General features: G+C 39.2%; 1 protein-coding gene across 1 annotated transcript in view; it reads left to right on the forward strand.

Annotated features, from left to right (window-relative positions):
• DDX23 (DEAD-box helicase 23) overlaps positions 1–26,182 on the forward strand; it is a 497,343-nt gene that overhangs the window by 174,479 nt on the left and 296,682 nt on the right. The window contains exons 8-10 of the mRNA XM_044083796.1: positions 18,184–18,296; positions 22,079–22,222; positions 22,651–22,876. Coding sequence (XP_043939731.1) covers positions 18,184–18,296; positions 22,079–22,222; positions 22,651–22,876 — 483 coding nt within the window. The remainder of the gene's footprint in view (positions 1–18,183; positions 18,297–22,078; positions 22,223–22,650; positions 22,877–26,182) is intronic.

Genomic DNA, 26,182 nt, shown 5'->3' on the forward strand with positions numbered 1-26,182 from the left:
CAAAATAAGTTGAAAGAACAAACTGTGTTACACAGTATTGCAACATATATACTACAAATCTAGACGATTCTATAAAGTTAAAAACATTATAGACAATAATAGTTACTCTCACTACACATGATGTAGTTTCAAAAAAAGGATTATGTAGGTAGTGCAGTGTGTGACATTGCCTGCTACAGTACATGACCCAAAAATAAATAAATAAATAGAATGTTAGTTTCAATTAGGAAAATAGTAACCAGAAAGTTAGTGTTGCAGAGAGATAGTGAGAGATAGTTAAGAAGAATAGAAGCAGTACAGCCTGAGCAGTATTGGTATATGGTATAGAAACAGAGAAGGAGTTAGAGCCTTAGGATCTTGCAGACTGTGAAGGATTGAAATGTGAAAGATGAGGCTACTGTGGAAGAAGAGGAAGTGCTGAGCATCAGGCAGGCTTTATGCAGGAGCAGAGCCATGTCTTTTTGAGATGATTTTTAGAGAGGCTTTGAACTGGGTTAGTCCAGGCATAGACCTAGCAGATAGAGGTGCTGAATTCCAAAGTATAGAAAGAGTATGAATACAGAGAGTGACCTGGTTTTCTTGTGAGTTTTGAGATAGCTAAGAGATTTTTGTCTTCTGATTGCAGGGATTGATTTGGTGTGCAAGGTGTGACTAGACTGGCTAGTGCAGGGCAGGCAGTAGGCTTGAAAATAAGGTTGTGCAATTGGCTAGTTGAATAAAGGAAGTTTGGTTGGGGAGTTCAAGCCAGTTTAGTTCTAGGAGTGATTTACAGTGGTGTGTGTGATATTTAGTGTTTGTAGCAAACTTAGTAACTTTGTTGTAGCTATATTCCATCTTGCTTATAGTAAAAGTGTGTAAGTCAGTTAGGATAGGGGTAACATAAAGAAGGTTGGAAAGTAAAAATGTTTTTGCAAGGGTAGTTTTGGTTGCTGCAATAAATAAATGGTTGATTCTATATAAGAGTCCCAGCTTTTGATGAATTTTCTTTATATTTTGCTGTATATGGGGGTCGAATGAAAGTTTATTGTCAATATCTACTAGAAATGTAGTTTTCTGCACTATTTCTATGACAGTGTTGTCAGATGCAAGGATGTTAAAATGATCAGTGACAGGGGAGGTGTTCTTTGGATGAAAGAGTACTGGTTTTGTCTTCTTTGGATTAAGAAAGAGTTGGGCATTTCTTAGCCAGGATTTGACTGCAGTAAAGGACTGCTGAGTTTTTGAAAGTAGTTCTGGTAGTGATTGAGCAGTACAGATTATGGTGGAATAATCAACGTACTGAATGAAGGTCCCAGGGTGAGAGGCAGTGTGAAGGTTGTGAAAATGTAGGGGTCCTAGGATCTTGAGGGACTCCAGTAGGGTTGTGAAGAGAGGGTGAGAGTTCATCAGACCATTTCACTGCTTGTTTACGATCCTTGAGTTAGCTCTGAAACCATTTTACTGTGTTATGTGAGAAGCCTAAGTTAGACAGTGCGTTTAATAGTAAGGGATGAGACACTGTGTCAGTCCTTGGAAATATTAAGGAATACTGAGGCTGTATAGAATTCTGCATCTCTGACCTTGTTTACGGTGTCTGTAGAAGGTAATAGGGCATACCTCTCAACCTGGAAACATCAAAAATCTGGACAAGGCCCATGAAAAATTGGTACAAATCTGTACACTGATTAACATAAAATTAACATACATAATTATGTAACCCCGCCCACTCCAGTGGAATTATGGAATACCAACTTTCAAATGCAGACTGAACAGACAACCAAATTATAGCACTACAGTCCCTCTGCAGCCATTCCAATGCCCCATTACCTGGCTATTTCGCCCCATTTACAATAAACACTAATGTGCATACTGCTTTACCTCTACATTGATTATTTGGATTTTATTTTTACATTTTATAGCACAGTGCACAAACACTAATAGATATCTGCTAAACAAAGCAATACTGTCTCACAATGAAAATAAACATAGCATTAAAACTTCTCTGCCCTTGAAACTCACATTCATTGAAGCAACATTGAAACCCACACCACAGCCAAGGAAAATGCATTTGGCCAGTTGAAATCATAGGCCCCTTGCACACAAAACAAGAAATATACGTGGGTTCTTTGATACATCTTCCTGACTTTATTAAATTATATTCCTTGTATAATACCACAGCACACTTGTTAGACTTAGAGGGGGTATTGACCATTACTAATTGGCAAGACCACAAAGCCATTAAGAGATGTGGTGTTCGCCATTCTCAGGGTATGTGATTTTAGATTATATATTTATTTAAAGTAAGAACACACCTGCAATCCCACTCAACTTTTTAACAGGTTATGTCCTCTCGAGGGAACCCTGTCAACGATTTACTCCTCTGTGCTTGTCAATGAGTCCCCAACCAGACGAACACAAGTCAACCCTAGCAGTTCTACTGCAAAGCAAATCAACGAGCCAGTTACCTCTTCCTGAAGAGATCCAAGATGAGGAAAATAAAACAATGAGGGAGAAGGGATGGAAGTTCTCACAGAAATATTACTATACCAATAAAAAAGTCAAGGGAAGAAAGACCATTGGAAAACTGACCTGCCTTCAGAGGCAATGTGATGTTTAAATGTACACTTCAAGTATGCATTTATCAAAATCAGTAATGTACTATAAAAGAAAAATGAATGCCTGAACCTCCTTATTTTGCTTTGTTATTGTATACACCCAGTGATTACACTTAATTCCTAAAACGGATTACAAAAAGAAATGCATTTACCAAGGGCTTATGGATCATGTAGGTTTTCAGAAAATAAACTTGGCAATGGTGACTCCGTCTACTAAAAAGGGTGTTGGTAAAGCCCATTAATCATAACTGATCAGACTAAGAAACAGAGTGGCACAACGCGAACGAGTATACAGTTAGTGGCGTTGATTACTAGGCCATAATCAGTTTTACTTACGAAGTTAATTTTACAGGTATTTGTAAAGAACTGCAAAACATGCAGTTTGCAGGCAAAGATGAGAGAGCAGGGGTCTGTGCTGTACATTAAACCATGCAAATTTCTAACAGCTACTTAAGGCACGGCAATTCACACATGCATGAAAGTTAAAAACTACTAAGTGTCAAACTGCTCAAGAAAACAGTTTTCTAAAGACTTAAAGTATTCACCGCATTAACCATGCATGCCTGTACATCTGCCCAGTTGTGGACACTAACAACACGTGTGGGCTAGTTTCGTGTGTTAACAGTCTGCTGCGGCAAAAAAAAAAAATCATTAACAGTCACTCATGTGGAAGCTAAATATCATATAATTTATTTCAAAGCATCCAAATCTATATAAAGTGATCACACAACTACATCAGCATAAAAGTACAGTGCATTTATACAAGGACAAATCGTACCCAAACAGAAATAAAGAAAGGCAAATGTAAAATGTACCACTCCAAAATTAATGTAAATTGATTTTGAAACACAAGTAACCAGAAAACATTTGTAGCCAAACACATACTCACCCTGTTTCTCCCAGAGCGAGTCATGGTTTCAAAGCACCTGAATAGTCCAAGCTCAGCTGGAAAACCACTAAAACTACAGCTCCTAATCCTCCATTCAGCGTTCTGGATTGAGTTGCTTGCTTGCAGGTCTGCCATAATCCATTCAGTGCTGCTGCCGTTATTTCTGCCGTTCCTGCTCGCATTTGAGCAGAAAGTTCTGCGTACATGACATGAGCTCCAAGGAGCTCAATTCCAACAGGCTGGTAGATCTGACGGAGCTGACGTCATCACGCACGTGATGACGTCAGCCCCATCAGTGCGAAAATTTAAAAAAAAAAAAAAAGAAAAAAATGAAGGGGTGCCACTCGGGAATCATGGTACCCCTTCATTTGAACCCCAAAACTCGGTAAAAACAGAGTAATTTGGTGCGGTTGATAGGTATGTAATAGGGCTATAGCTGTGCTGTGACTAGGTCGGAAGCCATGTTGGGTTTTGGTTAAAATATTATTTTGCAATAGATATTGCATTACCTGCTGATGGATACCCATGCAAGTTATTATTAAAGAAAGGGGAGAATGGGAAGTATTAAACAGGGGTTACAGGGAAGAACTTGATACTATTAAGATGTTACAAAGAAAGGAACAAAAGTTAAAACAAGAACAAGATCATCTTTTCAGGACTAAAAGTCAAGCTTCAGAATGTCTGGATAAACCATAATTACAAACTTTACACGTCCAATATGACAGAGAGGCTGTCAGCAGTTCTTCTGATGGTGGCTAGTTCGGATCAGTGAGTATTTATTCAAGGTAAAGAAATTTGTAGTAATAGTAAAACAGTAATGATGGAAAAAGACACTGAAAAGACTAAGGCACAGATGTTACATATAGGATTTGATGTGAAAAAAGCTTTTGACAGAATTTAACGGTAATTTTTGAGAATTCTGTTGAAAGGATTTGGAATTCCCTACAGAACATTAACCTTAGAGAAAGAGAGACAAAGTAAAGGGATTCATTATCCTATTTGTTATTGTGATATATTTAGAACTGTTAGCATTTCAAATTAGAAAGTCAGAAATAAGGGAATATGGCTGGTATGGAAGGAAAGAAAAAAATAACTATGTTTGCAGATTATGTGATCCTGTATACAACTAACCCTCAAATAATAAATTCTTGATCCATTGCATAAATATTTTGTACTCCTAATAAAACAAACAAAAAAAAAATGAAAGCCATATTTCTAAACTACCCTTTTTGTGGTGTCATGATATGATTAGATAGTTTGGAATATGAATTAAAAAAGAAGTAGGTCTAACATCAAGAGGTATGTTGGAGGAAACGAGGGGAAATATATTAAGGAAGATAAGATTGTGGAAATTAATTTATGTGGTTAAGAAATGTAAAATCCTGAAGGTAAAGTTGTGCTTGGTCCTACTAATAATAGGTCAGGCGCACTTTGCCCAACCCAGTGAAAAACTTGGGAAGTGATTAATAAAGAACTGAAAGAACTTTCAGGACAGCAAGAAGCCTGGGGTTGGGAGGTATTAGTTGACCACTCTGACAGGCAAAGGAGGGTTAGGACTTTTGGATCTAAAATAGTATTATATGACCACCTGGGTGAGGTTTATCTACTTGACAAAGTTCAGACAGTACCCTTCTCAAGTAGAAATAGCTAATGCTTACCCAGGAAATGGGAGAAAATGAGAGGGGAAGAATAGGATTCTGGCTCCAGATGGAGGGTAGAGGGGTGGATAACTACGTCCAATCCTATAAAAGCAAATCATACAAAGAAGTATTAAGATTAGAACTAGTCAGGAATTAGATAAAAAGAGAGAGAGTCGCTATTGGAATAGAGAAAACGTGGCATAAATAACAATTTAGCAACTCGAAGATTAAGAAAATGAAAAACTGAGCAAAGATATTGGAAACAACTGCAAAGAAATGGACAAATAAAGCTCTTCCTTGAGCTCTACCCAGTTTTTTTATCTGCTAGATAGATTAAGCTTTCTATACATGGGTCTAGCAGAGGAAGCTAAAAGGTACTTTAAATCAGAGTAATGAAAACAAAGTGGTTCCCCTGTTAATAAAACTATTGGCAGAATCATGGTCAGCTGGGGCAGTGAAGCCAAGGTTGATAAGCAGGACATATAAAGAACCCTCTCCCCCACAAAAGGGGGGGTTAGTTGTTTTTTAAGGTAGGAGCTACAGTAGCATGGCTCTTTGTCAGAGTGAATGCTTTGTCATAGTTTTGTCTGTTTTTCATTATTACTGTTTCAGAAGTACAGATTAATTTTCACATGTGGCACAAATGGTCAATTTACAAAGAAAAAGATAAGTGTTCTTTTAAGGGTGGAGACATGTTTTGGTCTGGATATAAAAAGTATAAAAAGATGACATGATCTTCAGTGAAAATAGTGTTTTATTGCACATTTGGAAGAAAATATTGTAAATTGCAAAGCATGTGAAGTTGTCCTCACCTAATTAATCACAACATTGTAACTTCTCTAAGTATCAATAGTTTCAGCCTAAATGAAAATGTATTTGGTTTTACTTTATAAAAACACGTGTTTATGATTATTTATGTGGGCTGCAAAAAGATGAGTTCTCAGAGTGAGAGTTAAAGGTTCTGATTCAGATTTGGGGGGGTCTTAACTGAAAACATCCTGCAGTATAGAATTTATATTATAATTATCACGGTGTAGATGAAGCTGAAACTCCAGTAACATTATAGACCCCAAATTATTTCTGAATTTTAAGCAATGTTATATATGTTTCTACTTTCCCTCTAGTCGCAGCATTTTACTCATATCCTTCTGTGCTGGGTGCACTAAAATATAGATTGTTGTTGAATCTCTGTAGAGAAACGCATCCCCTTATGAAGTTGTTACTTCATCACTAGAAGTAGGATGGCTTCTGCTACCTAATCCTTATTTGCAGGTCATACCTCATGCTTTTTAAAATTTAGTTAACATACACTGTGGTGGTTCTTTTAGTGTACTCTGTCATTAACAAAGCCAGATTTGACATCAGCTACCCATTACTGTGGTCTTTATTTTGAAAAGTATATAGCAAGTTTTTGTAACTGTAAATAGTATGATCCTCCCATGAATCATATTTTAAAAATGTATTCATTTATATCAGTACCTTCCAGTAATAGTACTGGAATTGATTACAGTCAGCTGTTACTGTTTATGTTCTCATTGTTCTTCTTGATCTTGGCAACAATTGCATACTGATTCAGTAACTTTCAGTTATCCAAGCACTTTCCTTTTTTACGTAAATAATTTATTGGAGTGTTATATTTATAGTACAGTAATGGATATGTACTGCATTGAGCCACCATGATTATACTCAAGTATTGCGAAAAAGACAAACTAGTTGAGTGCTACTATACTGCCAGACCCGCTAGTAACAGTGCTTCGGAAGTTCTTAACAACTGTTCACTCTTTGTGAAATTCTTGGCATCCATGTTTTCAACACCTAATAAATCTGTTGCAGCAGTGGTCTCCAACCTTTTTTGCACCAAGGACCGGTATCAATGTAAGACAATTTTCCATGACCCGGCCATCTCGCGGCGCCCAGAATAAAGTAGATATTTATTTATTTATTTGATATTTGTTTAACGAGGAGGCCAGACACGGGGAGAAAAGCTCCAAAGTACAATAAACAGTTGGCAATAATTACCAAAAAAAAAGTGTACATTTTGCTTAACAGCATAACATTGATATGTTTGAAAGGTAAGTAAACCTAATGGCAGCCTTACTGATTTATGTTTATAAGAGCGATATTTAAAATCTGTCCCTATTATTTGGCTCTGTCCAGCATACTTCTCAACTGTACAAATTTTCACAGAATGTCCAGATTTTTGCCTCATATTTTTGGTCTTTTTTTCATAAAACTGTTGTTTTCTAGCAAATCACTGGCAGATCATTGAGGCTGAAGTAAAAAAAATAATGACAGACAGTTCAGTTTCATACTTCATTCCCTTCAGAAAATTCATGCTAATGCAAAACTTGTATTGCTATCAACTTTTGAAGTTTGTAAATGCAGTACTTAAAAGGGTACCTATTTTGGGCCTTTATCCCACCATTATTTTTGGCTTTGTCCAGATTTCTTGATCTAAGTAAGAGGATGAGAGGTATTTATACCTCTCAACTGCACATATTTTCGCAGAATGTCCAGATTTTTCCCCTCTGACTTTTGGTCTTTTTCTCATAAATTTTGTGATTTTCTGGCAAATCACTGGGATGTTCTGAGGACTGAAGCCACTAAATAATGATATACATTTCTATTTCAGACCTCATATCCTTCAGAAAATGCATAAGACAAATGTTGTCATTCTATGGTTATAAGAGCAATATTTCAAATTTGTCCCCCCCAGTCTGTTAGGCTTTGTCCGGATTTTTTCTGTGTGTGTGTGTGTGTGTGTGTGTGTGTGTGTGTGTGTGTGTGCGTGTGTGTGTAGTGAAGAGTGATAGCTGGCAGCAGCAATGAGGTTTGTGCACCATTAAACCTTACCACACGCACAGTCTCTTTTGCATTCATGCATGCATTCACTCACACTTCGCTCTCACTCTCTCCCAATCAAACACACACTCAGTCACATCCTCATTCATACCTGCATTCATTCACACATCGCTGTAAGCCTCCCGATCTCACACACACACAGTCACTTCCTCATTCATAACTGCATTCATTCACACATCGCTCTCACTGCCTTTTACACCCACACGCCACACACCCACTTACTCATTCATTCATATCTCTCTCTCACTGTCACACCCACACGCCACACACCCACTTACACATTCATTCATACATTGCTCTCACTCTCCTGATCTCACACACACACACACACACACACACACACACACACACACACACACACACACACACACACACACACACAGATTATTTTGCTTTCATGCACGCATTCACTCACACATGCAGACAGACACATAAACACACTCATACAGGCATTCACTTACCTGATGGTCCGGTGGTTGGGGACCGCTGTGTTACAGTAAGAGAACCAATAATAATCCCTAAAATTGTCCTTGACCAAAACAACTGTATAGTTTACAAAATGGTAGCTAAAAATTTGATTTTTTGTGAAAAAAGCAAAGTAGAAAAATGTGTTGCATACATATTTTTCAAATCAGAATTACTTACAAAGGCGTGGGAAAGTTTAGTGAAATACACACATTTTTCTATATGTTAGACTGATTTAAAATGTTGTACCATACATGATTCACCTTTTTTGATGGGTTAAAGTCATGAAAGTAGAGGTTGGTAGTGTGGATATGAGGTTACACGTGGCCATTGATGTGGCAGTATAATCAAATCCATAATTTATGTTTGAAAACTGTGGATCACATTGAAAAAATATATAAGCAGACATCATTTTCTTATGCTTATTTACTTCTGAACATGTTGGATATTTAGCCTTCCATATTAAAAGCTGATATTTTCTTAACTAATATGACTGCTGAAGGTTATGTTTTAGATAACTAGAAAGTATTGCATCTAATAGAATTTGCTTTGAATGAATTGTGGCCCATAAAGTACTGAGTATGTAGTAGCTTCCTTGTGGCCCTGAGCTAGACAAACTGGGTATCAGAGAGTGAGGAAGAGAATAAATGAAATACATGAATGTTGGTCTAAATACAAGATACCTGTTGCCATTTGACTAAGTATGTAGTAGCTTCCTTGTGGCCCTGAGCTAGACAAACTGGGTATCAGAGAGTGAGGAAGAGAATAAATGAAATACATGAATGTTGGTCTAAATACAAGATACCTGTTGCCATTTGACTAAGTATGTAGTAGCTTCCTTGTGGCCCTGAGCTAGACAAACTGGGTATCAGAGAGTGAGGAAGAGAATAAATGAAATACATGAATGTTGGTCTAAATACAAGATACCTGTTGCCATTTGACTAAGTATTGTGATTAGTATGTTCTCACTTTTTACATTCATTATTTTTTTCTTTTAGGTGAAAGGATTTTGTTCTTTTTATCAATTTAAATTTTAAGATGCACCTTGTATATTTTTTCTGTTTCTGTTTTTAGTATTTAATACCTAACTTTTTTTAGTGTATAGGTCTGTACAAGTTTCTTTAATTAAATAAATAAGGTGATGCAAAAAGTCCCTACATTATATTTGCCTGTAAATTTGCACATAGAAACGTGTTTTGGAAACCACGCATCTTAGGTAGTTGGTATAAACTGTAGTTTTGTTAATTCAATGTTAACATTTTATGTAATTACCAAGAATTGCTTTCTGGAAGCTTATGTGAGATATTCACAGAAGAATGAAAAGTGATTATTTGCAAAATAAACAATACTACACTTAGTCACTCAGACTTATCAAGTATCAGGTACTTTTTTCTCCTTGTAGGTAAGATTTCAGGTGATGTCATCCATTAAGCTACATGCTTTTTGCCGTTTTAATGCAAATACAAAAACATATTGCATATCTTCATAAGGGCTAACAAACAAGTAACAGGATATTCTGCATGGATGGGGGACTGTATTTTCTGTTTCCCGTCTTGCTATTTCTCATAGTGTCCCTTAGTCATATTTACGTATGATAATGTGAATGAAAATATAATTTACAAGTGGCAGACAGTGGCTAATATGTCATGTGCATTGCACATTTTGCAAGGAGTCTTTGCATCCTTTTGATTAATCCTGGCCTTTCATATGTTATCTATAATTAACTGATAAGTCATTCAGTCAGCGCCAGACAATGTTATGATGTCATAAAAGTTGAAGTGAGTTAACTCATTCCCTCTAGTGGCATTCTTATAGTTTGCACTGTAACTTCTAATGGGCGGAGCATAAACTTTTTGATCAAATCAAATTGTTTCCTTATATTTCAAACAAATGTTTGTTTCTCTGGAGTCATAGGGGTTATTAAAGAACTGTAAAATAAATCTTCAGCACAAACTGTTTTTATACTGATAGTATTCTTTAGGTTCTTGGTCTTAAACTGATTTTATAAATCACAGTAACCACAATAACTATAAGTTTGTAATATTTTGTAAACAACTTGGTTATCTCAGCAACCACTCCAATTACACGCATGCTGAAAATAGCATTTTGTTTATTCAGCTGAGAGCTTTCTTATGAGGATAAGCAGTTCTGTCTGTGCTACTTGGTTGTTGATATATTTAGAGAAATATGAAATATATGACAATATTAACAGATATTACAGGAGCAAGAATTGCTTTCTCTTTATTTGCCCAAGACCGATGTCAGATATCAGTTCGTTTTGCCATTGTGTAAGCCTTAAGAAAAAATCTTATAATAACTTGTGTGTACCATGGCTTTGGAATTATTAATGCAAATGTAAGCAAACAATATTTGATGCTTAGAGGTGTCAGTAGGGTTTGTTACCCGCGGTGGTGGTGCTGCGGTAGCGTTGTCGCCTCACAGTAAGGCGCTGTCCAGTTTGATTCTCAGCTAGAACGTCTTCTGCATGGCGTGAATGGGCGTACCTTCATTGAAGGTTGTGCGTCAGGGCTGGTAACTCAGCACGTAAAAATCAACTACCAATCATTAGCCGACCAGAGTTCCGCTGTGGTGACCCCTAACTGGGAAAAGCCAAAAGACTCAACAAGAGGTGTCAGTAGGGTTTACCTGCAGAAATGCCTGGAGGTGTGACTCAGCTGTAATGAGTTAAATGCTATTTAATGCATTTTGGTGAGATTCTGAAAAGTGACCGCTTTCCCATTCATTTGATACAGTGAATAAGCAACAGTATTGTGCTGCTGGAAGGAAGCGTCTGACATTTGAAGCTGTGAAGCTGCCTTCTCGAGATCAAGTGCAGAGTCATAACTTTAGTTGTTTTCAGTAGTATGAAACCAAAGCTTCTCTGCAGCAGATTTTCATGATGCTGCTGCTGTTTGAACTTGAGCAGAAACATTTTTATTTGTGATGCATAAGGTGTTTTTGGGGGAGGGGGGAATACAGTTTAGCCCAAATCTCTAAAGTGGCAGTTATTACATTCTTGATGTGGTCAAAGTAAGGGGTCAGGGTTATGGGACTGTTGTCTTTATTTCAGCCAACAAGTAAAATATTTACATATAAAATCCTCATAGGCAAAGCATCAAAAAGACCATAGTAAGCCAGAGACTTCACTATGAAAGACCTTAAACCACCTTTGAAGGAGGCTCATGGGAAGTGTGTAAATGACTATTTAAGGGCATACAGGTGTTTTAGCTAGTTGGCTTCTAAATTCCCGTAATGTTTTGCTTTCTGCAAGTCTTTAAAGACTTTTAGCATGGACCTGTACAATTGATTAACACTGCAGTTAATAAGTTGTATCACTAACACTGGTATTAAAAGAGTTTGGTGTAAAGTGAGATATCCAAGTCATTTTGATGTTTTCACCCTATGAGGTTTTTCTCTGAGACCTTTTTACTTGATAAATTGTTCATTAGTGGGAAGTTTTGCAGATACCTTAATGTTACCAACGCACGGCTTTGTTAAAACGTGAGCGTTTTTTGATAATGACTAAACTGTCCTCTTAGGTACTGGCGAACCAATGAAAAGAGTGAAACGTGTCATGTGTACAGGTAATGGGGTTTGGCTTTATTGGTCTGAATGCTTTAATAAAGATGTGTATAAAGTAAAACATTTGTAAGCTTTAAGATGTCATGTAGCTGAAACATTTGTATGTCCTTACTCCAAAGTATAGGAATCACAAAGTTGTAAATAAATTACATTAATAGCAGGGTTATGGGGTGTGCAGGATGGTGTTGGTGAAGCCTCTGCAGAATTGCCTTTTATATGTGTGCTCGTTTGTTTTGCAGTTTTGTGTTTGAATTTGCAGTCATAGAAAAGCTCACCAGCTTAGATGTAAACCCATATGTCACAAGATGGGTTGCAAACTGGCTCAAGGACAGAACACACAGGGTTAGAGTTGCTGGTGCCATGTCAGACTCTAAGCCGGTCACGAGCGGTGTCCCACAGGGCTCAGTCCTGGGCCCTCTCTTGTTCGGCATTTATTTTTCTGAAGCGCAGGCAAACATAGGGGGATTGTGGCTGACAAAATTTGCAGATGACTGCAAACTGGGCACCATAATTGACACTCCATCAGACACAGACATCCTCCAGAGAGGTCTCATAGAAATGGATAACTGGTGCCAGAGCCATGGCCTTAAGCTAAATGCCAAAAAATGTATAGTCATACCCTTTGGGAAAAACAAGGTAACCCCTAATTACCACATAGGTGGTAATCCATTAAACACGGAAGAAGTTATCAGGGACCCAAGTTGACAGTAACCTCTCTTTTGACACTCACATTGCCAAAGTGGTTAGGAAGACCTTCTACATTGCCCACCTGATCATGAAGGGATTCACATCCAGATCAGGAGAGGTCATTGTACCCCTGTACTCTTCACTTATCAGACCAATGATCGAGTACAACGCCCCATTCGGAATGTACCTTACCCGACACCTGCAGCAGTTGGGAAGACCCCAAAAGTTCCTCACCAAAAGGATAAAGGGGCTCAAACATATGTCATACGATGCCCGACTGAAGAAACTCCAGCTCTATTCAGTCACATACCGTCTGCTCAGAGGTGATCTGTGCCTGACATACAAGGCCATGTCCAACCCGGAATTAATGGACATGCTCCACCTCAAAAAATCCAAATCCACCAGAGCAAGAGACTTAAACCTCAACACGGATATAAATAGGACGTGCTGGAGGGACAGATTCATCACCCAGAGACTCCCTACACTATGGAACAGAATCCCAGTCCATGTGAGGCAGAGCCCCTCACTGACTCTGTTCAAGAGAAATCTTGACGAGTGGATGGGAGATCGTAGGTTTACCCCGGGAATCATCTCTGTATCACTGCTGGACAGAGGCACAGCAAACTAATGGGTATAGTATTCTCATCCTAAGGGGTGGTGAAAGCCACACACACTCTGGCTAGGCTTATAAATGCCCTAGGGCAGATAGCCTAGTATGAACCTATGAACCTAATACTTGCAGTTACAAGTTGTATAGTTCTGTTTTTGAGCCTTTCAGACTGGTATACAAGTTTATTGTGTGTGAGTGTATTACACATGAACAAATATATAAAATGTGTATATGTGTAGAAAAACATGCATTTCTGGATGCAGTAGTGCATTTTTTTAGCATTTAATTTTAGTCCATTACTCTAGCAACAGTTATTTGTTTGGGACAGATCCTCCTGCAGAATGGCTGGTCATTTGGGGATTTGATAACTGCTCATAACTTGCAGTTGTCTGCAATAGTGTTTAGCCACAGACCCTTAGTGTTTGCCTTGACTTCTGAGAAATAGATGCCAAACAGGAGTGGTCCCAGCACAGAGCCCTGTGTGACTCTACTGATTACTGGTCCTTTTGTGGAGATAGTGTCCCCTTCCTTGATTTCCTGTGTCCTGTCTGTGAGCCATTTGCAACCCAGTGGGTGACACGGGGTTATTCCTAGTTTGATGAGCTTCTCCATTATGTTTGAGTGGGATATTTTGTCAAAAGCTTTGGCCAGATCTAGATGGGAGATGAATGCCATCTTACCGTCAGTTGCTTTGATGACTTTTATAAAGAAGTCCACCAGGTTGAGTAAGCATGACCTGCATTTGATGAAACCAAACTGGGATGGGTCCAGTGTTTGGAGGTGCCAAAAGTTTTTAATTCCACGGAAAGTTGTTGTATTGTTCTACATACAACACTGGTCAGACATATGACTTGGAAGCTGTCGTAGTCATTGGTGAGCTCTCTTTCGTGCAGATGACTGTTGCTGTCTTCGCTTGCTTGGCATAAAGCTGGTATGGAGGCTGAGGTTGAACAGTGTTAGAGATATAGCTAAATCATACTTAGCACTATTTAAGATGCATACTAGGATATTGCCAGGACCCATAGATGCAGTGTTTTTGGTCTTCGACAGCACTTTCAGGACTTGGTCCTGCATAATAGATGGGGTTGTATCAGTTTCTAGTATTTCTTGTGAGATAATAGGTGGCGACAGAGGGGTGAAGTTGGAGCCAGCAGGTTAGCTATATCTTCGACTTTGGTGTAGGTGGTTTCATTCACAGTTATTTCAGTACATTGCTTTGTAGAGCTGTTGAGATTGCGAACATACCTAAAAAAGGTCTTTTGGTTGTCCTTTGCTTGGTTAACTTTTTGCAGCATAGTTTGCTTTGGTGTTTTTAATTAAGCTCCTGAATTGCTTATCTGTTTTAACTGTGGGGGCTCAAGTATGCTGGATGTTATTTTTAATTGTGGCCATAATTCTCTTCCTTTTGTTGTAGAACTGGATTATGCTGTGGTTTCACCAGGGAGGTTTGTTTTTGAGGTTTGACCTGCTCTTGATCCACAGGTTACAGTGGCTTCTGTGCAGTTGTTGACATGCTGGTATAAGTTAGCAATGTACATTTCCACATATACAGTGGAGTTAAATAGATTTGGGGGGGAAGTGAAACTTGTCAGGGTGTTGCTTAGAAGTAGGAGGTTTACCTTGGAGAAATTTCAAAAGTTACCATGGACATCTAGGATCTTGGGTTTTAATTTTATTTTAAGGGAAACTGCTTTATGGTCTGCCCTGACCAGTGAGATGATATGCAAGGGATAGCACAATATTCCCTTATGTTAATAAGGATGAGGTCCAGGATGTTTCCCCTAGTGGATATTCTAACTAGTTGTTCCAGAGCATTTATAGGTTCATAGGTAAGTACTAGGATAGCTGGCCTTGTGGGCCATTTTAATGTCTATTGACAAAGTCCAGAAATATGTGTTCTAGTGCACTAGTGGTAGTTTAGGTCTTCCAGTTTGCAGGTGGGTAGTTAGTCACCCTGGAAAATGGTATTGGGCTTAATGCTGAGTCACTTCAGTTCCTGTAAACAGGTGTTATGGTGTCTTGGGTCATAGACGGAATTCTGTAGCTAACTAGAATATGGTAATGGACTTTGCTAATGGTGAGTTGGACATAAAGGAGGTCTACTGCATCATCATGACCAGCTTTGATGTGAGCCTCGAAGATTGAGATACCGCCACCTTTTTTCCCCAACCTTCATAGTGGCTGATCTGAATGGGTGGAAGGCATTTTAGCTTTGCACAGCCGTAGCACACTCCATTGATTTAAACTGTGCCTCAGTTACTACACAGTCATCATCATCCATGTGGAGTTTGTTTAGGCTTCTAGCATTGATCAGTAGCACCCTCATATCCTCTGTTGCTCATTTCATTATGTTGGTAGGTTTATCTAGTTGGCATTGCCTAAAAAGGCACTCTGGAAGGTGGACAGTGTCTTGGCCAATATCCAAAAGCATAGAGAGGGCAGGTGCAGACCATACCTGGCAAAGCAGCATGGCCTAACAAGCATATCCTCCCATGCTGTCAGATATTGTACCACCTTCGAATGACACCAAAAGCTAAGCCAGTTACTGAAATCAGTTATTTTTTGCTCATATTACAGCATCATGCTTGGAGAAGGTGAGGTGATGCTCAGTGCTAGGCTCATAACTATGTGGGACACTTGGTCCAATATCTCCATCATTTCTCTCTTTATATAGTTCATAGAAGTATGTCTCAAGTCAGTCATGCCTGCATGCACTAAGGCAGAATCGTACTGGTACTTGTTTAAGGACTTGCATGCATGCATCATCTGGTGAATCCTGGCCCTAGGTAAGCATCTAAACATTACTCTTTTTTTTTTTTTTTTACTCAGCCCGATAAGAGGTATATCTGTATGCTTTACAATGGAGTCACGTGTGACTTGAGTATTAGGTTCAGAAAATGCCTGCCATGGGGTCTTAGCATCTATGTGTTTGGCACTTCTAGTACTGTGTGAGGTGGTAGGCTTTGAAGACTGAGTGTATTGCTGAGGATGCTTTATACCTGTATTATGTTTTGGAGGTCTTTGTGGCTTGGGTAAATTGATCTTAATGACCTCAGTGCATAATGGTCTATGTGTTTTATGAGGGTTGTGGCAAGGTGTGTCTGGAGTACTGCTGATGATCCTGGTGTCTTGAGTTGGCCGTATGAGAGATTCTGACCTACAGTGACATATGTGTATGTATGTTGCCCACTGCATTATTCTGTTAAATTATTAGGTAGTCACGATATAATTATTACAAGATATCCATCTCAGTCAGGCTGACTGCAGAAGTTGTGGGAAAGTGTTGGTCCGTGGTTTTGACAGGAGTGATTTAGATGGCAAGGATGTCTAAAATTGATGGGGGTGGTAGTTAGATTTTGTTCTAGGTGCAGGGGTGGCATTATGAGGGGGCAGAACCAGCTGTACTCGTTTGTTTAGGTGGACTACTGAAATTGTTGGGGGGTGCTTTAGATTTCTTGGGCAAGGGGGGAAATGACATCCTAGGGTCATTTTACTGCAACTGACTGTGTCTTAGTTGCATTCAGCACAGATTACTTTGGCTGGGGATTTAGACTACTGAAGTCTGCTAGATTTGGCAATGTTTCTTGTAGAGAAAAGGCTCTTGTACAGATAACCTTCTGTAGCATGAGTCCAGTGGTGGCGGTGCTCAGAGCAACTTTTTTCCTTCCATTTTTGATGAAAAACACTGTTTGGATTGCCTGCTGGACACCAAAAAACAATGCATCTGTTTTCTCACTGTTAAGGGCTTTCCATGCTTTCTCTGAGTCTTGAATAAAAGTCTTTGGGTGACCTCAGCTCAGTCAGGTTAAGAACATAAGCTAGAAAGGAAAGCAGTCAAGAAGAGCCAAAAGCTCAAGGCAGTGGGTGTATGATATACAAACAAATATATAAAACCTGTATGTGTAGTAGAAAAAAAGTGCATCAGCGCTTGCAGAAAATCAGTCACTCTTGTGAATCTGAACTGCAAGAATGGGTCCCAGCTGGACTAGAATTTCCACCAATTTTGATGTTTGCTGAAAGGGCAGGAAAACATAGTACTTAATGTAAAAAACAAGTAACTTCTGTAGCATCTGGAGGCTTGAAATCAACAGATTGTATCAAATGAAAGACGAGGAAGCAGCAGATATTTCAAACTGGGCAGTGTAAGTGCAACTTAGCAGGCAATACTAAGCAGAATTGCAAGTTTTTTAATAATGCTTTATATATGTACGCAACTCTGCATGTAACACACACCATGTAGTAAATCACAATACTGGCACTACTGCATTAGTGACATATGAGTGCTCAATAATGCTTACTTGGACAAATTACATGTTGTACAAGGTTGCTGCAGTCAGGTATTTGATATTACCTTGAAGTTGATTATAAAAAAGCTGGTGGTATGGAGGTTGAAGCCCCCTAAGAGAAGTTTGCATCTCTGTATTTTATAGAAAGTTTGCTTGTGGTAATGTGTTGTGGAACTCCCAAGAACATGTGCATTCTGTTGTCAGGAAGAATTACAGAAGAGGTGGGGAATCATTGGCGTACAGTGGTATCAGATGGGATGTTTGGGATACCTTGTTATCAAGCAAAGTGCTGCTGTAGAATATTATTCTCTGTATATCCCTCTAGTTTGTGTCATGCAATTTTAAAATACTTTTTCCTGATGCTGCTGCCGTTAAGCCATTATGACAGGAAGCGGATGTTCAGTGAGCATTATCCTCACTGCCCATGTGGTGCAAATAGTTGTATCAGTATGACTAATTAGAAGTTATCATTTTTAATAGTTAAGTTACTTCTGCAGTCCTCTTATCTTTCTGAATGTCATTGTTAACCTTGTATTTCATATACTATGATCTTATTACTTGTTCACAGGAAAGATACCTGGGAGGAATCAAAAAGCGCAGACGTACTCGTCACTTAAATGACAGGAAATTTGTATTTGAGTGGGATGCATCGGAAGACACTTCAGTTGACTACAATCCTTTGTAAGTAGATTAATATTGTGGTGTATAAATCATGATTTGCCTGCTGTATCCTGGAAATTTCATCTTCACAAGGAACAAGACCAATGGAAGTAGTCTAGAGAAGGGTGACCAAAAGAGTGTTCAGCGTGCAGCAGAACCTGGACAGTGAAAGATTAACTGAAAGTTGTAAGTGTAATGTAGAGCAGTGGTCAGTAACCTACAATATAAGAATAAGCATTCTTATTGTATGGTTGGCTGCGGTGGTGCAGCGGCAAGAGGTTCTGTGGTTTGATTCTTGGCTGGAGCGCCTTCTGTGCCAAGTCTGCATGTTGTCCATGCGATCGAGTAAGTGTTAAAGGATATGCAGGTAGGTGTGTGTGTGTGTGTGTGTGTGTGTGTGTGTGTGTGTGTGTGTGCGCGCACCTTCTGTAAAGGTTGGGCACTGGGCTGTAAACTCAGCACCTTAAAAACTACAGTGCCAATCAGTCTGCGGACCTGTGATTCGCATTGGGACCCTTAACAGGAAAAGCCAAAAGACATTTTATTGTGCTGTTTCAGTACAAGTATTTTGAGTGCTGTATCAGGTACAGCTTTCTGAGTAGCAAGAGAATCATTTTGCTTTTGCAACAAAAATGTGTTTGTCAGTAAACAACTTGCATGTTAACATTTCTAACTATATCAACGTGTGTTATATTTTAACAGTACTTAAGCTGAGGCCAGTCACTAAGCAGGTTACATATCATTTTGACAATGCTGACATATTTTTAACAGCTACAGTTAAGGCTACTCATAATGTCAGTAAACGTGTACATTATGACATTTTAATTTTGCTGATGTATTTTAACAAAGTTGTAGTTAAGGCTACCCAAGGTCTCAGTTATAGTTTGCTTGTTAATACATTAACTGTGCTGTTATGTTTTAATAAAGCTGCTGTTAAGGCTAGCCATGATGTCAGTAAACTGTTTACTTGTTAGCATTTTGACTTTGTCATGTTTTAACCAAGCTGCAGTGAAGGCTAGTCGTAGCTGTGAAGTCATTATGGTGCCATGTGGGTGAACAAAAAAGACTCCTACAGCTCCAGATTTGTTGTTCACAGATGTCTGGTCTAGAGCAAATGAAGGTAAAACAATGTGGGTATTTTAGCAGGGTTAAGAAAATGAAAGCTCTAAGAAAACTCGAGCTGTACTAACAAGAAATTGCATTGCATTGACGGAGAGTGGAGGAGGTTGAGGGGGAGCATGGCTATTTTTTCTTACAGGAAACTTTTATGAGTGACCTTTTTGAGGAGGTGGTCTAGAGCAGAGAGTGATCAATTTTAGGTTTGCATGAGACAACAAATGTATGTTTTTGGGAATGAGTGCGCTTATCCTTTAAATGGGCCAAGAGTTCCTTATTTGAGTCTACATGTATGCATAGATTTATGGCTCAGAAAAGTTATTTCTGACTAATGGCATGGTGATTGTCTTCTTTGCCATTTATGAATATGCGCAGGATTTTGATAGCTGTGTGGTTAATAATTTAAGATTATGAGTCCTTGCATTTCCTTTTAGTGCCACTGTATGTGATAGACAATACGTTTTTCTTATTTAAGTGATTGAGGTGTGGCTTGCTGTCAGTTACATTAGTCCAGTGTTTTCTTCTGGACAGTGTGGTATTTTACTGACTACTTGGCAAGCCATTAAAGCACAACAGCAGCAGATGCTGACAGTGGGCATATTTGCATAAGGTTCAAAAAGGGAATTTTGATTAAGGATGGTATTTAGAAGTTATTGTATTTCAAATAGTCACTTAAAGGTAAGATAAGAAAAGTGACATCAAATGGGCCATGTGTTGGTCAAGCTGGCATTGTGCTTCTTGCTGACATGGCCACTTGTATTTTAAAAGGAGTAAGCTTTCATTCTAGTGACCATATTTATTCTGCATCATAGACTATACCCAGATTCTGTGCCGTGGCCCTCCCCAATGTTTTGCTCCCTGTGGTGACATTGAATAGTGTCTAGTCTGGAGAAGAGGAATAGAACTTAGTTGGATATGGTGAATGATATGTGTAGAGATTTCACTTTTAGACTTTTTATCATAAAGTTGAAATTGAAGTTAGGAACTCGTGGGATTAAGATTATGTGCAATTATGTAAGATCTTGGGATGCTTGTACATTGGAGTGCAGACCCTATGGTAAGGTGGTAGTTCAGATATTGGGATTTGGGGTGTTCTGCATACTACCTTGTGGAATACTGAACTTCACAGAAATTAACCCTTCTCAGTGAATAAGACAATGAATATTAGTGATACAGGGTCATGTGAATAGTAGTGAACTAAAGAAGAGGAGAGGAAAATTATTCCATCCAAGAAGCTGTCAGTCTTGCCATTAATGCACAACTCTCACCTTGCACTTCTGGTCACCACAGATTGCTACCAGGCCAGTAATTGCTGCCAAATGCATACTGTTATAGTCTCCACTTGGCCTGTCCAGGAACCTAGGCTTTCTGTTTTGATGAATATTTCTTCTCTGATGTTTTAGGGTAGTTCCCTGCACCCTTCTAAACATACTTAGCTGGCTGTCTAAAATTATGTGGCCAGTCACAAGCTGTGCATGACATAGTACTGTTTTTATCTTTGTTCTCTTTAAGAAATTAGTATGATGCACTGAAAATGTATGTCAATCCACTTTCAGTGACCAGTTAGTGTGGCACTTCGTTACAGTACTTGATACACACTGGACAGATACTTAATGAGCACCTGCATGCAGCCCAGCACATGAGCACAGTAGTCTTTCAAAACAAATCACACACACACACACACTACTATTGCAACTCCCAGGTCACCAAATCACCATTATGATTGAAGGAAGGGCATCACACCTTTCAGTTTTTGTCTCTAATAGTCACACACCTTCAGACAAGATGATCAAGCCCAGTAGTATGAACCATTTATGCTTGCATTTGAGAAACTTCCCATTACATCCATCGCTTCACATTCCAAAACACTACATATCTTCACACACACACACACACACACACACACACACACACACACACACACACACACACACACACACACACACAGCTTAGCTGTCTGTCATACTAGTCTTTGAAATATGTATCTCGAGCACAGCATATATCAAACTCCTGGTCTTGTACACTGATTTTTTTTTTTTTGTACAGGTTATCAACAAATTGCTTATCACTTCTTCTTATTGTTAGTCATGCTGGTGTGCTAATCTCTACACTCTGCTAGGGTCATGAGTATGCCAAGCTATTTTGGAAATAAAGAGGGATCCTTTCTACATTCTCTGGTTTCTCTCCTTGAGCTGATAATTTGGTTACCCAGATCCACTCCTGCCTGCCAGTGGCATAATTGGGAATTAAAGCTGCTGTGCCATTGGTTTAGGATGCTCTTTGATTTTTAACAAGAACTGAAAGAACAAACAAAATTGGATTCCACAGCTGATTTTTGACTAGCCCTTTTGACTAGCCATTGGCATTAATTCTGTGTGTCTAGTGGGCTAGCTTTGCACTGAGCTGTTTCCTCCTTTTGGCAAAATACATACGTCACCAAACCTTGAGTCCCTGGGCCTCTAGCCTATTTCCTTTCATAAGAGTAAATGTTGAAGCATGTAGAGAAAACAGTGTTCCTTTCAGGAACCGTTTGTTGCCTTGCAGACTATACTGTATACAGATTTTCCATTGTTGCAAACACTGTGTAATGATTTATTACTTACTCGTGCAGGTTTAATTGGTAGCAAAATGATGCTTAATTAAATTGGAGTCTAGAACTTCATTTTCCTGTATGGTTTCATTTTCAGGTATAAAGAAAGGCATCAGGTGCAGCTTTTAGGCCGTGGTTTCATTGCTGGAATTGACTTGAAACAACAGAAACGGGAGCAGTCACGCTTCTATGGTGACCTCATGGAAAAGAGGAGGACACTGGAGGAGAAAGAGCAAGAAGAGTAAGTCACAGTAGAGTGAATTGTGTATGTCATTAAGTTTACCTTTACTTTCTATTCATTACATCTTTGGGTGTGAATAGCAAAATCCATATTGGAAGGTATCAGTACTGTGAGAATCCTGCACATTTCTCATGCAGCTCAGCAGTGATATGTCTGGTCACAGCAGTGATTACTCACCACAGATATTTCTCCAGTTGCTGCTAGTTTGCATATTGCTTCACAAGTTCAATTGTCATCTTTTTTTTTTTACATATTTTACTGCTGTACAATGGTGATGTAGGCCAATGGGGTTCTCCACAGAAAGTATTGTACCTTTTAGGGTGAGGGCACAACATTGGCATATTATAGAAGCTGCTGTGGTGTCCCTAAAGATTTGTACAAGTGGGAGTTCCAGGAAAATTATTACTTCTGTCCCTTTCATTTGTAAGGGCTCGGTTGCGTAAGGTGCGAAAGAAGGAGGCCAAGCAGAGGTGGGATGATCGACACTGGTCTCAGAAGAAACTGGATGAAATGACAGACAGAGACTGGAGAATCTTCCGTGAAGATTACAGTATCACAACCAAAGGAGGAAAGATCCCCAACCCTATCCGCTCCTGGATCGAGTCTACCCTTCCTCCTCATATCCTTGAGGTCATCGACAAGTGTGGATACAAAGTAAGAACTTCTTTCATTATTTAAAAGCCAATAATACAGATTTTGTTTGTTTCTTGAAATAATATGCCTGTTGTCCTTACATTCACTTTTTATCAACGTTTCTTTGCCGTCACCAGTGTTCATTTGTTGACCTCACCAACTTTTCCACTGTGCCGTATTGTCATCCCCGCCAGCCTACCTGGCACAGTATCTCACATCACCACATTAATGAGACCCATTACTTTTTTGGGCGTGGGGCTGGGAATTAGTCCTCAGTCTTATTGTGGAAGTGGGTGGTGGCAGTTGAGCACCAAGTTGCCATAATGTTCAGCTACTCATGATCTTGTTTTTCATTTTTTCTGCCTAATTCTCAGGTCCTAGCCCCACTGTAATGCCTTAGTGTCTTCAGAGCCATCTTTCAGACTGCTGTCTTCATGCAGCTGTGCATCTTACTTTTGTGTATCTGAAGTTAGCCTTTTGATCTCCACAAGTGGGCAGTTCTGCTGGTGAAAATACTAGTCCCTCCTTTGTAGATAAGGGTATGCTAAGTCCACTGCTTAGACCCTGGTCACTTCTATCATAGTCAGAGTTACAGACTGTCTGCTAAAGTAGTCTTTTTGCCTTGGGTTAAGCTTCTTCAGAACCTGCTAAGAATAAACTTGGTGCATAGTCAAGATAACTCTTTCTGGGATGGCTTTGAGAAGGTCTCAGATGTAGGTATTTGGGACCCACATTTTTTGTTCCAGCACTATTGACAAAGAAAATCGAAATTCTAGTGTTACAAAAGTGATTCTGCTTAAAGAATGCTACTAAAAACAAGACTGAACTACAAGAAATGGATTAGTAGCAAGCTTTGTGTTCAGTGCTCTTTTTCAACCAGTGTTTCGTTCCTATTGCAGGTGGTACCCCCATTTAAGCAATGCTCGATCACATGTCTTAGATGGTTTATATTCCTTAATCATATTTGCTGCTGAACAGTTATATGTATCTAAAAAATCCTACCTGTTTTAGTCTGTAGAAGATGGATAGGCAGATTACATGTGGAGGACTTTGTACACAGACCTTTTACACTGTTGAGAAGGATTCAGGCCAGGGCTTCTTCCTTATTCCAGGATGCTTTCTGCTCTTCACAGAGTTATAATACTGAAATTCTGATAAAGCCTTTGCTCTTTAGTGCCTCAAAAGTAGTACATGTTAGTTTTTGTTAGCTGGTACAGATGGAATAAATGCATTTGCTACTACATAATATGCTAACTTCCTCGGGTACAGAGATTGTTTTCCCTTTTACTGGTTCCTGTACTGCTTTAATTTTGTATTTTCTGAAGATATGGAGACCTAGACAAGGCAGTACGTGCAGGGTTCCTATCAGAAGAGCGAACACTTAAAATAGCAAATGCTCTTCTGTCGAACTGAAAACCACGAAAACTGACAATGTCGAAGGCACGGACCAGCGATTTTTTTTTTTTTTTCCCCAGGGAAAAAAATCACTGGGCCGTTCTTGGGATGTCGCTGTTTTCTCCCCTGTGGTGTGATCTCGGAATTGGTATATTTAACTTGGGGGGGGGGTGAAGCCCCCCACTTTTTGTTTGTACATTTTTTTTTTTTGTGGATCAGCACATTTTTTCCCTGGGAAAAAATTCACTGATCTGTGCATTCCACATTGTCAGCTTTTGTGTTTTTAAGTTCGACAGAAGAGCGTTCGCTCTTCTGATATAGACCCGTACGTGCATATCCATGTTCTTGGAATAAAGAAGTGTTGCGGGTAGCATGTTGATACCCTTCTGCCTAGATGTTGACATAAATAACACATGTGCTGGGTTAATCAGCGTTGCAACTTTAGAGATGTCTGTGAGGAATGTCTAGTAGCATCAGCAGTCCTTTTGCATACCGAATAGTGCAGGAGGGTTTAATACAGATCACTCAGCAAAGGTTATGAATTGAAATCTGTAGATAGTTCAGGTGGCAGTATGGACTTCGTTAAGTGCTTTTGTGCAGTACTTCATGCAAAGCCAATGGCAGAACTATGGGTGTTGTTGTGAACTCATACTTGGTTAGGTACATAAAGTCAGTAGATAAAGAGGATACAGGGAGGAAATGTCTGATGAAAAGCTAGCATGTAAAAGGTGCTGCAAGGGTTGGAACTGGGTCTTGTATTGTTTGGCATACTTGAGTCAGGCAGTGCACAGTCTGTAGAGAATACTGTCATTGTGTTCATGACACCATAAGGCTGAAGTGGTGGCCACAGATGGGCGAGCTAGTCTCTTTTGTGACCTGATCTGGCTTGTGTTGTAGGTGGGTATATTGCATTTAAGGTTTACAATGAAAAGGAACAAAATCATGCATTTTAGTGGTGGAATCTGGTGAATGGTGCATATGTCAGAGAATACTCTTAGGCACACCGAAGAAGGTTGTAACAACTCTTTGAGTCATGTTTGCCATGCATTTTAAATGGGTAGTGACAAAGATCAGGAAAATATGCTGTGCATTGCTGGGGGTATGAATTCTAGAAGTGTAGATGTTATCCTGTATTTTATATGGGGCACTGATGAGGGTTCTTCTAGAACTGTATTCTAGCCAAAGTAGGCATGACACATAAAGCTGATTACATTACATGCATTGGAGAGTTACCAGGTTGGGAAGGGTAACTGGGGTCATGTAGTAGAAAGATAGGCTCAAAACACTGGAAATGTACAGTTAAAGGAAAAAAAGAATGTATTGTTTTCCTTACATTTTGATGACCATGTTGTCCCTTTAGGCAAAATCAATTTTGTTAAGAGTCCTGAAGAGCAAAACTCCGGAGTAACTCGTACGGTAAGCACTGTTGTGCTTACTAGTGAATGCTTACCTTCTCCCCAGTGTTACTGAACTTAATATACTGGCAGTCAGGTTTCTTTTCTGGCTACAGCATGGATAATTTTCCGGTCCTGCTTCCTTCACTTTACTTGTATTTAAAAAGAAAAATCAAGTAAAATTGTTGCCTAAGCCTGTGGTTAGTGCATCTGGCATGACTAAAGATGGTTCCACACTTCACTTTTCTAATGCCTTTGCTGTAGCTGAATTGGCCACTGTGGACAGGGGGTTAGCATGTCTTTAAAGGCTGTTCCAGTACCTTTTACATGTGTGGTAGTGCCAAACATTTTAGGTACAGGAGTTGTACAAGGAAAGAAACCTCTTGCCAGGTATAGTAGGCTGCCCCCTGACCACTCTGCCAGTAGGGATATGCCAGAAAATAAAAGCAAAAACTTTAATTACAGGACATATGCTCAGATTGTTTCTGTTTGTAAGTTAGATGTTATGGCTTTGGCTAAGTGTTTTGCAGTCAGTCAA

This window comes from Protopterus annectens, chromosome 9.part0, assembly GCF_019279795.1.
Source record: "Protopterus annectens isolate FY-2018-M chromosome 9.part0, PAN1.0, whole genome shotgun sequence".
In the NCBI taxonomy this organism is placed as follows: Eukaryota; Metazoa; Chordata; order Ceratodontiformes; family Protopteridae; genus Protopterus; species Protopterus annectens.